The 18,091-nt window shown below is 40.3% G+C and overlaps 1 protein-coding gene across 1 annotated transcript in view; it reads right to left on the bottom strand.

Moving 5' to 3' along the window:
- The window catches only part of SFR6 (sensitive to freezing 6), a 325,720-nt gene that overhangs the window by 157,286 nt on the left and 150,343 nt on the right, over nucleotides 1-18,091 (bottom strand). The window contains 1 exon segment of the mRNA XM_089445794.1: nucleotides 12,624-12,714. Within this exon segment, the coding sequence (XP_089301920.1) occupies nucleotides 12,624-12,714 (91 nt within the window).

Genomic DNA, 18,091 nt, shown 5'->3' on the forward strand with positions numbered 1-18,091 from the left:
AGGTAGTGAGAAAAATCTCACATTGTCTCTAGCAATCTGAATCTAATCCAATCTCTAGATCGCTAGCCCCATGTTGCCTCTACGAAGTCTTTGCATCAGCCTACGAAGTCTTTGCATCAGCCTACGAAGATTTGTGTCACAACCTCTAGGAACTGCATCACCTCCTCCTCTAATATTCTACTGACTGTAACTTCGACCCTCTGGCCCTCCAATCTCACACCCCAGCTTCTGGCTCTAGATCTTGATTGCTCCCAGCAAAAATGCGGACTCCCCCTAAAGCTTTGCGATGCCTCTGCGTGGCACTGCACTGCCTCTCTGAAACTCTCGTTGCCTTCTCTGCCTTGCACTCTCCATAATAGGAAAATGCTCCTCTGGTCTACTATCCCCGCCCCTCACTGCAAGAATATCACTCAATCTCTCTCCGGTAACTCAACGCTGCTACTCTTGAGAAATTCGATCTCTAGATCTCACTATCTCGGTGTGTCCAGTGTGTTCTCCAAGTGCCCATCAAGCTCCTTCTTATAATCTCTCGTTGGAGAACCAACGGCCAAGATTAAAACATAATCAAAGGCTGAGATTAATTGGGAGTTGATCATCGTCTTCTTCTAGAAGATTCACACCAGACTTAATTAATACCCTTTAATTAATCACATTTCCTAAGTTTAGACTTAGGAATACATTAAATATGATTAATTATTTTAATTAAACCATCTCTGGGTGGAATTTTATCAAATGATTTTTGGGTATTGGAGAATGCATGTGTCTTAGCCTCTCTGCAAAATTTCGAGGCTAGAGCGCATCCAAAAATCAACATGGTGTGCACCCCATTGTCAACACGTATGTTTGAGTCAATACGTGTCATACTCAAGAACATAGATCTAGTCCTTGTCATGTGGCGCAATGCCCCACTGTCCACAAACTAAACTCCATTGTTCTCACACTCGGCAACACTACTCCTTGAAAGATAAGATACCAAGGAAAACTCCTTCTCGAACCTCTTTGCAAACTCAATAACTTCAAATGAACCAACTACATGTTCCTCATTCTCCTTCTTATCTTTCTTCTTGTTTGGACATTGGCCTGCATAGTGACCAAACTTGTGACATGCAAAGCACTTGAATTTGCTCATGTCCTTTCCAGAAGTGGATCCCCCACTCCCCTTACCTTTACCTTTTCCTTTACCCTTTGCTACAAGGGCCACATTCTCTTCATCACCACCATCTGTCTTCACTTGATCTCTACTCATAGAACACTCTTGGATCTCTTCTTGAGTAAAGTCATCCCACAACCTGCTCCAATCTGGAAGATGCTCTCTACCCACCACACACTTCACAAAAACATCCCACTCCTTGGTGAAGCCCTTCAAAGCTATATGCACCAACTCTGAGTTTGAAATGACCTCTCCAACTACTGCCAACTCATCTTTCACCTAAGCAACTCTGGTGAGATAGGAGGCCACACTCTCTCCTTTGACCATCCTAGTATTATGGAGCTTGTCCTTAAGGGCCATTTTCCTATTCTCGTTCTTTGCCTCATACAAATTTTTAAGTGCATCCCACATTTCCTTGGTTGTTTGTTTCTCAACCAAATGTGGAATGAGGTGGTCTCTCACACCATCCAAGATAATCCTTTGTGCCCTTGCTTCCTTCACCTCATGAACATCTAGAGCAATAGGATCTGATGTGGGTACAAGCACAACAATGCTAACGAAGTTCCACAGCTTGTTCTCCTTGAGAACAATTGTCATTTGTTGAAGTTGCTAAGTTTACTTAGTTTAGAAACCCTTCATGCAGTTTTTTTGATTTATTCCTACCTACTTATTATTTTTCTTTAACAAGTTATTTACAAGGTAAATACTGAAAATAAACACCAGTGCATGCTCAACATATTACAAATCAGCAATTAAAAGAAACAAGAACAAACACGCCACATGACACCATTATTTTTGGACCAATGTCCCTAGAAAAACCCAATGCAGAAAAAAAGATGCAGCTATCTGAGGGTTTTCTTATTAAGCAATATCATAGTACAATCTGGGTGCCGACATTGGCCTACTCAACAAAGAATTTCCTTAGCAACTATACCTCACAGTTTGAGAGAAATCTCCTGGCTGAAACCCCAGAAAATCCTTCCAATAGCTCCTCAGCACAAAACTATGCTGCAACCCCAGCGTCTGCCCAATCTAGACTGCATTAGCCCCTCTCTGTCTCATGTTGGCCCTGCGTCAACCTTTCTTGGCATGTGTCAGCCCCAGGAGGACCTGCGTCACCTTCCTGGGCCTTTGTGTCAGACACGTTGGCCTCTCTGGTGCTCTGTGCAGCACTTGGTTGCCTCTGCGTGAGCCCTTGCTGGCTCTACGTCACTCTCCTTAGTTGTTGCGCTGCTCTCTCGGCACAATCTCTGCCTTCTCTGTTTCTATGTATTCAATGCCCCTCAGCTGCTCTCCTGATCATTGATTCTATCTCTCTTAGCAAACCCCGCTCTAGAGAATAGAATGACTGATCACTCCGGTGTATTCTCCAAGTGAACCTCAAGCCTCCTCTTATACTTTTCCTGTTAACATATCAACGGCTGAGATTAATTCCCTAATCAACGAGTAAGATTAGATCTGGCTTGATCCATGTCTTTTGGACCACTCTAACACAGATTCATATTAATACACATTAATATTTTATTTTCCCTAAGTTTAGACTTAGGGACTCCATTAAAAATATTAATTATTTTAATATCTCCTGATCTGTTTAGAATCTGCCCAAACCCTTTCTAGGTATTAGAGATGTCATGTGCCCCAACCTCTCCACCAAATTTCGTGGCTAGAGCACATTCGATGCTACCCCAAATCAACACTCCCTCTTAGCGAGGACTGTGCTCTAGCAATACCCCTCACTGAGTATTACTCTAATCATCTGGCATCGATACCTGTGCTGATGCTAGGCCTTTCTACCCACCATCCTCTGCATTGTTGCCTCCTGTACTGCTGCCCATGGTTCTGCCATTGCCACTGCTGCATCTGTACGACAGCTCCCTCGGCATTCGTGTTGTTGCTGGTCCTTTCTCCCAGCACTGCACCTCCTCTCATCATGCTGCATCGTGATGCCCACTGTTGCACTACAACTCAGTTACTGAGAAGTAAATAACTGATCTCCCAACTGACCTCCCGGTTGGGCTAGAAACACCCACTGACGCTCAAGCTCCCTCTGTCACTAACAAGTGCTCCCTCTCTCTGACCTCTGCGCTGCTGCAACACCTCCCTGCATCTCGCATCGTTGCACACCTCTCTATGCCTTCTTGCACTGGTGCAACACTCTTGTGCCTCTCGCACTGTTGCAGCCTGCTAGCTCTATGCTGTCTCGGGACTCCTACCTTGTAGCTCTCTTTGCCGCTCCATCCGCATCCGTCTCACCCACTCAGTCAGTCCTGCTACTTCTCATCGGGGCTCCTCTAACAAGGTCTAATCCAAGAGGCTAGGTACCTCGAGGATCCTACCCCTCATCGCCTGTAGTCCACCTGACTACAGCTCGATGTCTCCCCACTTCCACTCAAGTGGTGTGTGTGCACTCATGGCACAATCATCATCTGTCAAAACTTCCTTCTCTGTCGTGTTGGCACTGCCTTAGTCTCGAAAGACTCTATCTTACTCTTCTTCCTTGGACACTAGGTCGCATAGTGACCCAGCTCCCCACAATGGAAGCACTTGATCTTGGAGAGATCTTTCTTCTTCCGCTTCTCCTGCTTTCCCTCAGATGCTAGGGCCACATCCTCCTCCTCCTGCTTGACCTTGATCCCTTTGTTGTTGCTACCTGTCTTCAACTGTCGTCTGATCTCTTCCTGGCGAAGAGCTGCCCACATCTCGTCCTAAGGTGGGAGAGTCCCTCTGCCCAGGATACTCTGGATAAACACTTCCCAATCTTCTGAGACAGCATTCAGGGTTTTCCTCGCCATAAGTTCTTGATCCAATGTTGCTCCTATAGCAATCAACTGGTCTCGGATCTCATTTAGTCCTCCGAGGAAGGTGTCAATCGATTGACCCTTCTTCATCTGATAAGACCTCATCTGGTTCTCGAGCAGCATTCTTCTTTGCACAGTAGTATGCTGGTACAGGTTCTTGAGAGTCTCCCACATCTCAACTGTCGTTTCCTTCTCGGCTATATGTGGTACCACATGATCCTTGACCCCGTCAAGGATAATGCACTTGGCCCTCACCATCGCCTCTTCGTACTTGTCGTTATCATTGGGGTCGACTAGGATAGCTATAACCTTCAAGGCGAAGTTCTTGACACGATTCCTGTCAAGCACTAATAAGATTATGGCCTTCCAGATTGCGAAGTTCGATGCTCCGTCCAGTCTATCCTGGTCTCTTACCCCATGTAGTGCCATGGCGCTCCTCTACTTCCCTCCTAGAAGTTCTCTGTTCGACTCCTCTGAGTCTCTACTTCTCATCTGGAAGTTCTCTTCTGGACTACCTCTGAGTCTTGATTTCCCTCCTGGAAATCCTTTTGTCGCTTGTCGAGATGCCCCCTACTCTGATCATCTTGTGCAACTGCACTGCTGATCTAGGTTCCTCGGCTAGAAACCCTCGATAACAACTCCACTCGCCCTGCTCTGTCAGGTACTGTTCTGACTACAGCACCTCACTAGCTCCACTCTGCAATATTCCCACAACCTTCTAGACTCCAGCAACTGCCTCTCTATGAACTGTGTTAGCCCCTCTCTACCTCACGCTGGCTCTGCATCAACCCAGACAGGCTGCGTCAGCCCTGGGATGCCCTGCGTCAACCCTCTGGCCCTCCGCGACAGCAACGCTGGCCTCTTTGAGGCTCTGTGCATCTTCTGTGTGGCTCTGGTTGGCTCTACGTCACACTTGGCTTCTGCGCTACTAGAAACAGCTTTTGTCACCTCGGGACAGCTGTTTTCTGCTGCTATTTCTTCGCTCAACCGATGTCTCTTAGTCCTCTTGTGATCTACAATCACGCTCTGATACCATGTTGAAGTTTCTAAGTTTACTTAGTTTAGAAACCCTTCATGCACTTTTTCTGATTTATTCCCCTACTTGTTATTTTTCTTTAACAAGTTAATTACAAGATAAATACTGAAAATAAACACCATTGCATGCTCAGCGTATTACAGATCAACGATTAGAAGAAACAAGAAAAAACACACCACATGACACCATTATTTTGGACCAATGTCCCCGGAAAAACCCAATGCAGGAAAACCAGTGCAGCTATCTGAGGGTTTTCTTATTAAGCAATATCAGAGTACAATCTGGGTGCTGACACTGGCCTACCCAACAGAGAATTTCCCTCGCAACTATACCTCACGGTTTGAGAGAAATCTCCTGGCTAAAACCCTAGAAAATCCTTCTGATAGCTCCTCAGCGCAAAACTGTTCTGCAACCCCAGCGTTTGCCCAATCTGGACTGCGTCAGCCCCTCTCTATCTCACGCTGGCCCTGTGTCAGCCTTTCTTGGCCTGCGTCAGCCCCAGGAGGACTTGTGTCACCTTCCTGGGCCTCTGCGTTAGACATGCTAGCCTCTTTGGTGCTCTGTGCAACACTTGGTTGCCTCTCTGTGGCCCTGCGTGAGCCCTTGCTAGCTCTGCGTCACTCTCCTTGGTTGTTGCGTTGCTCTCCCGACACAATCTCTGCCTTCTCTGTTTCTTTGTACTCAATTACCCTCAACTGCTCTCCCAATCACTGATTCTATCTCTCTTAGCAAACCCCACTCTAGATAATAGAATGACTAATCACTCTGGTGTATTCTCCAAGTGACCCTCAAACCTCCTCTTATACTTTTCTTATTGACATATCAACGGCCAAGATTGAGTCCCTAATCAATGACTAAGATTAAATCTGGCTTGATCCATGTCTTTTGGACCACTCTAACACAGATTCATATTAATACACATTAATATTTTATTTTCCCTAAGTTTAACCTCATTAAAAATATTAATCATTTTAATATCTCCTGATCTGTTTAGAATCTGCCCAAACCCTTTCTGGATATTGGAAATCTCATGTGCCCCAACCTTTCCACCAAATTTTGTGGCTAGAGCACATCCGATGCTACCCCAAATCAACATCATTCTCACTTTCCACTGCAACTAGTTAGAGACCCTTTCCAACTTGTCCTCATATCTGATGCCAGAAGCCATCTTCCCCAACTAAATAACATTCACTTTTTCCTTCACAATATCCTTTTGTAATCCCTGCAAGGCTGCAATAAACCTGTGTCAACACCTATCCATTGTACTTCAGCAACCTCGCTCTAATACCTTGTTGAAATTTGAGCTACAATGTGATTATCACATGTAGGAATTTCATCAAACACTTAGTGAACATTTAGATTTCTAGCTCCCATAAAAACTTCAGCAATAATGTATTTTAACCCAAACACATGCAATTTGACTTCTGAAATTTAAAAGCTAAAGAACAGTAAAAACCCACAAAAATTGACACTTCAGATTTTTTGGGCAAAGCCCTTAGAAAAAACCCAAAGGGAAAATCAGTAGAGAAGACTAAATTTTTTAATTAAATGCTCACAGAGAAATTTCTGAGTTCACAACAATTAATTTCCAGCAAAAACAAGTTGTACTTGTCTCAAAAATTGTGCCCAATATTCACCTGAAAACCATGCCACACGCTGTCTAAAATTTCGTGCCTCTATTGTATGGAGTCGGACTGTACGATATGCAGTAAATGCACCAGAAAAGTCTATAAAAGAGCGCCCTTGCTGTCTCAATTTTTGTGCCAATTTTTGCTGCACAAAGCAGCAGTATTTCTCATTGAAATTTGTGCCCATTCAGCTGAAATTTCATGCCCAGATTTACTGTTGTACAGCCTGCATTAAAGGCTGAAAATCTCCTAGAAGAGAGTCACCTTTCCCTGCTATAATGCCTTGAGAAACGTGCCCTTCTCTTGCTGATAACTGCCTTGGAATTTGTGCCCTTCCTTGCTGCTCTTTTTTGCTTGAACCCTCTTTTCCTTTCTCTCTTGAAAAGTGTGCCTCTTTCTCTCCCTTTTTTTCTTTTTATAAACTCGTTAATTACTAAAACCATTGAATTTTGCCATCTCAAGATCAACAGTGGTGACTTAATCTCTCATTGAGATGACTTAAGTCAATTTTAGAAAAAGCCATTATCTAAAATCACTTCAGCCACTCAAACTTTATAAAGTCACTTTTAGTAATTAAATAGAAAAAGTACACTTTCTAACTTTATAATCTCACTTAATAAGGTTAAGTGACTAGGGAGGGAATATGAAGGGTCACTTCCACATCCTAGGGACAACCCATGTAGAAAAAGTGCCTCCCAAGCTACAAAACTAACAAAAAATAAAAAGTACTACCTCCAATGTGCAATCATCTCATCCCATTAAATTTAACAAAGTCAACTCCTTCAAAATGATCATAAAATATGCTCCAACGTGGTTACAACTCAAAAATTGTGCAAGTGGCCAAGATAAGAACCCAATGAATTCTCTCCAATCTGCAACCACCTCAACCATATTAAGTTTGACCAAATCAACTCCCCAATAAAATACTTCAAGTTGATTAGAACTCACCAAAGAATGTGAAAGACCAAAGGTTTTGCAAAACCGTCACCTAATTTACCAAAACCATGTGCACAAGAAAAATGTGCCCTAGAGAAGTGTACCACCATCCTTTCCCAAAATAGGAGCATAAGGCATGCATGCCTCTGAATCTATGCTAAAGAACAAAATGCTACATCTTGAACCCTAACCCTCCTCCATATAAGCCCCTCCATGTGTGAAATGATGAAAAATGAAATAGGATGCTACACCAATAGTGGCATGTAGCCACTAGAATGATTGATCATCCTCAACGTCTACGCAAAGGCTAATGCTCTAATATAACCATAGTCCATCTCTGAAGAGTCACTAGATGATTAAATCACCATATACATTTGTGCCAATGAGTGGGTGCACACGATCAAAGTGTTGTACCATGTAAATAAAAAAATGTACTCCCTCACAAAATCCCACCATGATAACAACAAAATAAAAACTCCATCTAGGCCTAAACCTAGGATGCACCACCTTCAATGGAGTAACATATCATATAAATCATCCAACCATCTAACTCAAATTTAGAAAGAAAAAAATACTTCAACAAGGGTACTAGCCATCACCAAACATATTCCCCCTCAATGATGTCTTGTATCTCAACGTTAGATCACCTAGGAAGTTCACACCAAGGCAACATACATAACCCCACCACATCAAGATCATGAGAGAACGGACAACAAACTACTAACCCCATCCAATCATCAAGTATCCCCCCATCACACATTCAAAACATGGGGGCCATGTAGAACACCCCCTCCTCCTAGTGGCATAACATCATAATAACACCATCGTACTAGGATGCTCCAAGAAGAAAACACATGAAATAGCAAGCATCCACATGTCAAGAGAATGATCCAAAGGCATGAAAGAAACATCCAAAACTATGAGAAGACCATCACCCATGAGCATACCCCAAAGAAGAGTAAGTCCTCTCCCAAGATATCCTCCATCAAATGCCAAGAAGAGAAGAGACTCCATGAAGGCTTATGTCCTCCAAGTCCATCAAAAACTCCAAGGCACCAACAGCAAACTCCATCAACGCGATGAAAAGCACAATGGGGAAACTCATACAATATGAGGTGTAACACAGTATGCAGTCTCTTTGTTAAGTTGGTATGTTCTATGCTTAGAGCAATTTATATCAATTTTCACAGTTAGCTCAATATCTTTTCCAAATTAGCAATCACATCAGCATTAAAGTAAACTGCAGATAGAACATAACATAAATCGCAAAAGACAAGCCAAGACAAGAGGACACAACATGTGGCGCTAGCCAAGGACAAACCCCAATGCAGGGAAACCCTTGATCAATTCTTCTTATATGTTCTTCAATAATTCAACACAGAGAGAGAGAGAGAGAGAGAGATACTATCTTTACAACAGAAGTCAAAACTTTGACTTGACAAAATAAGAACATAGATCTTCTCTAAGAAGATGTCTCGTGAGGTAACTGATATGGACTCATGTGATTCCATCACCCTATCATAGTGTTGCACCATGTTGCACCATCATACCATGTCCATCATCACAGAGTTGCACCATGTTGCATCACTGTTGAGCTGTACCTCATCATGTTGTACCCATCTTGCTGCTCTTCATCATCATGCTGCACACATCATGTTGTTGCACCGTATCATCATGCTGCACCTCCTTGTGCTGCATCTTCAAACTGTACCTTACTGTGCCCATCATGCTGCATCCCCTTGTGTTGCATCTTGATACACTTACGATGCACCTTGTCTTATGCTGCACCTTGATACACTTGTGCTGCACACCTTGATACACTTGTGCTGCACACCCTGATACACATATGCTGCCATGTGCTACAACAACCCTCAAACAGTCACCTAAAACATCCCTCAAATACTGCAGCCTTATCAAGGGAGGGTCTCCTCCATTTGTGTCACTGTTCTGGGTACTTTTCAGCCCAAGAAGCCTCCACATGATCCCTATTTTAGTTAGGCAAGGCCTGCAGCCTACCACAGGGATTGCTGTCACCTATTAGCCAGCCAAACAGTGTCACCCTTACCTTAAAGCTGCCCACAAACAGTCCGCAATTCTCCTTACCTAACGCGACCTCTTTGTAGCATGGAACAACCCTTCATGCAGTCACCAAGAGGTTCTAACAGCCTTAAACCACCCATGCTGTCCCTACCTTCTTTTCTGGTTAGGGCAGCGAGTTTACTGACTCTTTTCCAGTGTCTAAGGGCTGTCTCAAACAGTGTATAGATTAGGGCATCTAGGGTATGATAAGACTCTGTTTAGGGTCAGCTGTTAGGCCTCCTCCACCGTGCTAGATCTCCCTTTGAACTGCAGCCAAACCTTCACAAGACCTGCAGCTAGGGAATCCTTCTTTTACAGCAAATAGGGTCTCCTTCTAGACCTGCGTTTAGGGCTTCCTCCTCTTAGACTTCTCTTCCACTAAAACCCAAAACAAGTGAAGAGAAATCAAGAGTGAAGTGTGTACAAATGACCATCAAGTCACCTCTTTTTATACTAAAACATTGAGCACATGTTGGGTTTATTTGGTTGTTGGCCAACCTTGACGAATTGTCTTATAACACAAATAAATTCATAATTCCATGAATACCTATCGGAATCAGATGATCTTTAGATCAATCCTACACCTCTCGATGAGAGGGAACCAAGAAAAATATCGGCTGCCATAAATAAGATGACCCACATGGAGTTTGGCCCTTGTTGCCAATTTTAACACTCTTGATGATCACCACACCAACAGTATTAATCATGTTGTCTGCATAGATTTTCAGCTTTCAACAAACTTGGTATAAACTAATTGAAAATTCTAACACTAAAATTCTTCATCCATGGTTTTTTTCCTTGTCAACATTATTCTTTTTTCCCTTTCCACACAAGATTCCAATACTTCTCTCACTTCTTTTATGTTCTCCTACAACGCTTTACCTATTAATCCCTTGTCCTAATAATGATTATGCCTTTATTTTCTTATTTTTTTGGATGACCTCAGTTAATTCGAATAGTGTGTTTCGATGTTCTTTGGAAATTCATGAGCAACAGTGTCCTTCTCTAATAAAATATTGGAAAAAGAATCCTCCATCCAGTTATGCACAAATATTTTGGTTCCCAGTTCCCATGTCAGAAGTATATGCACTTCCTATTAGTGGGGCTTCTTGATATACCATGTCTCCCTATAGGCTGGATAAGCATGTATCAACTGATTTCCCCATTCCCTCACCTTTTGTATCCATGTTTTAGAAATGCGATAAATTATCTGTTTAATTCCCTTTTCTGGACTTGTTTTCTGCTGATTACAACTTTGTGGTTTATCCACCTCTCATATTTCCTTCTTTATCAAGGAGAATGTAGATTAAATATTATCCACATCATCATTTCAACTTCAATAATTTACCATCATGTAATGGTCATTATTTTCATGCTAAGCCCCCTGCTTCATGTTTGTGTTGAACAACTATGAAGTTCAGAAAATTTTCCTCCATGCCAAATAGTGTAATAAAACAATTTAATTCCCAAGTTTCAAAGTCAACTGAATTTCATCACTGAATTTAACCAAATTTGGATATATTCCCCATTTTCATGATGTCCCAAAAAATCCCAACTAGAAAGATAAAAATCATATTCAATTCTAAAAATGTCCAAAACTAATCAATGCATTGATGCAACTGTCTACATACAGATTGCTCAAGGGCTGTCTAGCTTACGAAGACCTAAAAGCTAAAACACCAGATAGAATAATCTAGAGATATATGCACAACATAAGCCGAAAGTATAGTGACCAGGATGTAATATAAGGCATGACAGTTATAGTTCCAGGAGAATCAACAAGCCACTGAGAAACAAACCAGTCCAAAAGTTAAAACCAAGGGTTAAAATAACTTTGAATCCTCAATATACTAAAAACAATACAGTACATGAACATAGACAAATTTGTTTGTACTAGAAAGAGACCGGTACATATATATAAACAGAGAGAGAGATCCTTCGGAATTTTTGTGAGAAATATTCAATGATGACATATTAACTTGACAAGTACCAAATGCCAAATATCATAAGGCAGTGGATGAAATTTTTTTGGCACATAACCTCAAAGAGAGCCTAAGAAGAAAATCTATGAGATTACCAACTGAACCAACAAAGGCATCAGCTATAATGCAGGTGGTAGGATAACAACAAATTCCCATTAATCCATTTCAACCTGCTAGAAGACCAAAAACAAACTCCGAAGAAGCCAAGTTTTGTCATAGGACATAGGTAAAAGATTCTAAATGTATGAGATTGGACTATAGGGAGAAAAAAACAAAGGGCAAACCATGGCAAGAAATCCAATATAGGCAACATAGCACAATCTCTCGGAATTCAAGAATGTACTAGTATCAGGTACTTGAAATGGAAGTTTTCACGTGTAATAGAAACCTGGCCCATTTTGTTTTACCAAAAAAAGTATATTTTTTCACATTTTTGTACTAGCCAGGCTTTTCCCTAGCCAAGTCAAATTCTTGAATCTTTTGCCTGGGTGAGATTTCTGCCAAGCCAAATCTGGTAACCATGGGACTAACATCATTTGATAGGCAAGCAGGAGCAATTGTACAAGATGCAAGAATCATGTCTTGATAAAGAGCAAAAGTTAATTTCCATTTGAGTAAACAATAAACTACAATTTGACAGGTTAAATAAATCCATTAGATTTGCTAAGACACCTATGTGTAAGAAAGGAGGAAAAGTTAGAATGATGAACATATAGATCCCACACCTGGAAAGCTCCTGACTCTACACTAAAATTAGCAGTTGTTATAAAATGGAAAATAGCTAGCAAAACACAGCACAGTTGAGGGCATTGACACCAGATATCTATCTGCCATTGGTACTGGGGCTTCTTGTGGAAGCACAATGATATGGTTTGAGTGTGAGCTAAGTATGCTCTCCTTTCCAAGTACCTCAATTGACATTTAAATTTTAGTATCTTTACTTATGGTTCTATTAAATTTCAAAAGATGTCAATAATAACCAGGTGAAGATATAGACGAGGGGCATAATACCACCTGAAGTTTGAGGTTGATGTGAAAGATACTTTTCCTCAAACGATAACTTTGAGTTTGCTGAAGCACTTGAACCCGTAGTAATCCACCGATACTGAAAACAAATATCAGGCATTTATAATAAAAGTGAGTTCATTTCTCACGACTTTCTAAAATTGCATCATGTAAAAAAAATCATGGCAAGGCATAAAACTTCTCTGGTAGCTTCTTGGCGAAAAATTTAAACCATACTTCAAAAAGAGAGCCCTAATCAAAATAGAAAGCCCCTGAAAATGCAGTAGATTTCAAAAAAAAAGCTTGCATAGATTGTACTCCATAGGTTGCCACAATTATCATGCAATTAATTCAAGCAAGGAATTTCAGTTGCTACAGAAAATGTATTGACTGTGGCTGGTGTAAATTCAGGCTTTAAGTTTTAATATGAAAACAATTATAATGGATTCCAAGCAATCTTTGGGTCCAAAACTTTCTCAAGCAGTATGCACAAGTCTTCAAGTTGAGTGCAACTGACAGTTGTGCTATCAATATATTTAGTGCCAAATTGCAGTTGCATAATCACGAATTGAATGCCAACATCAGTTTGAAACTCTGATATGAGTTACTAGGTCAAATTGCAAACAATAGGCCAAACATAAAATTGCCAGAGAACTAATTTATGAGCATACATTAGAGGGCCTTATGAGAGAAAAGTTAACATTTAAGAAATTAAAGATACACCTGAGAAAGTTAAACAATCCATAGCACCATTTTCTCTCACTCACAACCAATGGCTGTTCTGCTTCTACCCAGGTCCCATGACCAGTCTGCTTCTTCACCCCTGATCTTATACCTCATCCTATACAGATCGTGTGTGAATCTGGGCTGGCCATAACATATTGTAATATACTTAGCATAGATGTTCAACAAGATAAGATAATTTTATTATTGTCCATGAGTGTCCAAGAAATAGGCCAATTGGGGCTCGAGAATACAATCAGTGTTCACTGGACCAGGGTTTCCGAGGAACGGCTTACCCCCGTCCCCACCCGCCCCCCACCCCGCCCTCCCCCTTTAAATCGCTCCTAGAGCGCGCTCCAAGCAGGAGCAAATTGGGAACAACATGGGAGCGCGCTCTGAGCGGGAGCAAATTGGGAACAACATGGGAGCGCGCTCCCGCAAAAAAATCGCTCCTTGGTTTTTTCACAAAAAAATTGTCACAAAGATGTTCCAGACACAGTTTTTTTTCAAAGAAACAAGAGTTTTGGAGTACGGCACCCTAATATTCAAGCTTATGGCCCTAGTATTGATATGCAATTCATGGTAATGTTAAATTCTTGAAATAAAAGTGAGCTTTTACTTAAATTTTTAACATTACCATGAAATGACTCACGATGTTTGAGAGTGGTTCCAACCTCATTGGATTTCATATCAAGAACGTAGAATTTGAGGTCTCACTCAATCCAGCAGACTTATCAGTTTTTCAGGATTTCAGGATTGGGGGGATTGCAATGTTTCCATTGCATTTTGTCATGTACAAGGGTATGGGACTGGTATTTAATCAAGATCACCAAGCCCTCTATGTACCTTGATGTTAGTGACATTGGTTGCCAAACTCCTCTATCATGACCCTACTAAAAAAGTACCCATCACTCAAACAAAATATTGACTTGACATACTACATTTTTTCTATTTTATGTTAATTGCTTAGAGGGTGATATTAATGACAAAGATCCCAAGATAGGCAATGATTATGATGATATGTAGCTATTTGTTGTAGCATAATTTTTTTGGACGCTAGAGGCCATCTAGAGCCTATTTGTTGATGTATTTTCGGTTCAAAGATGGATGGCACTCAATGCTATTTTGGTTATGTGAACCCTTACATGCTATATAAATGAGAACTTGTAACTTGTGGATGTGGTTGATGAAGATTATAACTTGTAACTTGTAACTTGTGGATGTGGTTGATGTGGTTGATGTGGTTGATGTTATATGGTTTAAACCATGTTTTTATGTTTTTTATTATCTAATTCATCATTCTACATGCCTTTGTTAACATATATGCATCAAAATATATAAAAATATATATTATATAAAAATTTGCTCCCGATGCACTCCCAACCCGGGAGCTTTTAAAAATGTCCTCCCCACTTCCGCTCCCAAGTAACTTTGCAATGGACTTTGGAGTGTCTAGAACACTCCCAGATGCTAAAACGTAATCAAAATACAAGAGATATGAATGATGAAGGAGCATGGGCTGCACAAAACAGAAGTAAAAACCCTAAGAGGGATGAGGCCCAATTCCTCCTATCAACAGAGGGATGTCTCACTGCTTTTGCCCAAACCCAGTGAACAGAACTCTGTAAGGAACAGTCCTGCTCAAAGCTGTCCTACAGGTGGGGTGTTTATCAGTGAGACAGTAAGAGGTTTATAATCTAACTAATATGCCATCAATAGGCTCTAAAACTGTGGACCCTGTTTGGCACTTACCACCTCTAGCAGTCAATATAGACTGAAACAAAGAAGTAATGAGCTTGATGGCACTAGGCCTGGAGAGGGCATGCAAATTCTCTAGTTTGAAGACCAACAGCTCTCAGATGTATAAGGCTAGGCACCTCTAGTCAGGGTAGTGAAAGAAAATCACAATGAAAGCCCCCAAGTCGCAGAACAGGTAGTGGAACCTCCCGCAAATATCAGAGTATATGGGATATGCGAAAACAAAGTGCTCCTCAGACTCAATCTCTTAGAGATGATATAGCTAACAAAATCCTCTTAGACCATGGATATCAATGTCATTCTCAATCTGTAAATAGTGGGAGCAAACCCACAGCTGGTCAGGTGGGATCTTGAGGCCTAAGTCAGAGGGTTCATTGAACATTATCCTTCAAGTTTGAAAATCTGCAAATTCCAAGAAATAATTAAAATCTAGAGAGGTTCAGTGACCAGTCAGCATATAAAACTGGAGCTCTAGGTGAATTCAATCATGCCAAAACAAATTGAATTCCAAGGTGAAATTAACTGAACTGCATAATCCAAACTCTATTTAAAATCGTTTTAAATTCATTTTGTTGTCATTTATAAATTAAAAAACAAAATAATCCTAACCTAAGTCTAACCTAATTCCCTTTTGACTTGTTTTAGACTCTTTACTACTCCCCATGATTTTCTTCATTTCCACCGCATATTTTCATCCTTGAACCTCAAATGTCACCCCTGCATTCATTCACCCATGGAGATTGTTCCTGTGATTTGTTGATTCCACAAAAAAGTCACCTCACACATTGCTATCTGTGATTATTTTCGCCTGCAATTTGTTTCTACAAGCTGTGATTTGTCTTCAACATCGGCAATGGAGAAAATAGTTGCAAGCACAAACGAGAGAAGGTAGCCAACAGTCCAGACCCCCAGAGCATCCAAGTTCACCCCCATGAGTATTCAGTTGCCTCCTTTGTTCAGATTCAAACAGCTGAAGGGTGTTTCAAAATTAGTTTAACTTGGACTTTGATGAACCAAGGAGGTTTCAGAGATGGGTCATGATCCTATCTTAGATTGAGGAAGATATAGATCCAAAGGATCTACCATTCAGAGTTGACTTTCTCCATACAGCGTGTCATTGTTCAATGCTCAGCCAGTGCATTGTTAAAATTTTCTCCAAACCCTAGGTGAATAACGTCCTTATGATCTCAAATAACATTACTTGCTGAAATTTAATACTTAAACAAAAAATTTCAGACAATAGAATTGTCACACAATTGCTGGAAATATAGATCAACAGAAGCAAAAAAAAAAAAAAAATCCAAATACACAGCTAATTTTTTCTGCCAGTCAGATCACTTTTTCATTAAAATAATTCCGAACTTACAAGGGCTTCCCACACTGGGAAAATTTGCCCACTGAGAAAGATAAACTCCACAGCAATCTGCTGGCTGTACAGCATGGACCCACAGCCCTGTATGGCAGTCCCTACTTGCGACCTGCTATCCATATAGCTTCAGCCCCTGCGGGAAATTGTACAACCAAGTTTTTGGCTGAATCATAGAGATGACATCTCCTCCTACACCCTCTTGCGCCCAAACCATACAACCTCACTCTCTGCCTGATTGTATGGATTCCACCGTCCATGAATTTGATGAGATCAATTTCCTTCCTGCACTCCTGTTTTCCTTCTCTGCTGGTTTGCATCACTGAGCAAAATCTCTACCACTCTGTGCAACTAAGTCACTGTGTCTTTCACTGTTTCATTTCCCTTCTACCTTGCCTTCCTTTATAATTTTGAGTGAACGACTAAGTCTTAACAACCCTAACCACTCATTGGGAACAACAGTTGAGATTATATCCCAACTCACTAGTGATCAACGGTGGAGATTTATCTAAATCACTAGCATAATTAAATTACACTTTATTGGACTTTTCATAACTCAAAATTAAAAGGCTCTTCACTTTAATAAAGTGAATTAAAAAATAAAATGACCTTCAGACAACTTCATACACGTTTGACACAAAACCTGTGCAGAAGTCCCTGCCCAGGCTACAATCATCAACATTGATAACCAACTTGTTTCTAAGGACCTAGGTATTCAAATTTCACATCATCTCTCTTTTATAACTCAAAATCAGATTCAAGGCTGTTTTATTTTTATTTGCATCGACCACTGTATATTTTCAACTCTCTGAACTTTGCTGTCTTTGATGCAACCTGCAATGTCACTCCGTCTGATACTATCTGTTTGATCTAGAACATTTGCAGTGGAATTCTCTCTGCCTATAAAGTCTCAGAATCCATTGTTCAAGACTCCCCATTGTTTGTTGAAACCTTTAACTTCCAAATTCCAAGTAGTTATATTGATTATTCAATACTACTAGTTCAGAGTTCCAAATAGACTATGGATCATGAACAGTAAAAACAAACCATGCAAGATTCTGAAACAATCTAAAACTTGATTCATGAAAACAAACCACCCAGAAACCTTTACCACTAAGTTACCAGGATTCGGATACGGATACGGATACGGATTCGGATCCGGATCCGGATCCGCCAATGTTTTGAAAAGTCAGGATCCGGATACGCGAAGGAAACAGCAAGTACAAATAATATAAATATTTTTTTTATAATTTTAAAAATAAGAATTATAAATTTTATAATATATAGTTTATATATATTTGTAAAATGTAATACTTATATAAAATAATTAATATATTCCATTAATAAGCTTAGAATTAATATATTATTTATTATTAAATAATAAGTATTCATACAAATTAAATAGTTTATAATTAACGTAAAACATAATAATAACTATTATAAAAATTATTATTATTATAGTTTATAAATTACCTATTAAAAAAAATTATTATAAATTAAATTAAAGAACAAAACTATTGAGATTCATTTATAAAGTGAATTGAATTATAAATTATCAAGATAAAGTATCGGAGACCAAACTCTTGGGAGCTGGGAATTTAAAATATTTAATTATTATAAATTAAATTAA

The sequence above is a fragment of the Pinus tabuliformis genome, chromosome 9 (genome assembly GCF_031772625.1).
Source record: "Pinus tabuliformis cultivar Carrire ecotype Pingquan chromosome 9, CPIR1, whole genome shotgun sequence".
Taxonomy (NCBI): domain Eukaryota; kingdom Viridiplantae; phylum Streptophyta; class Pinopsida; order Pinales; family Pinaceae; genus Pinus; species Pinus tabuliformis.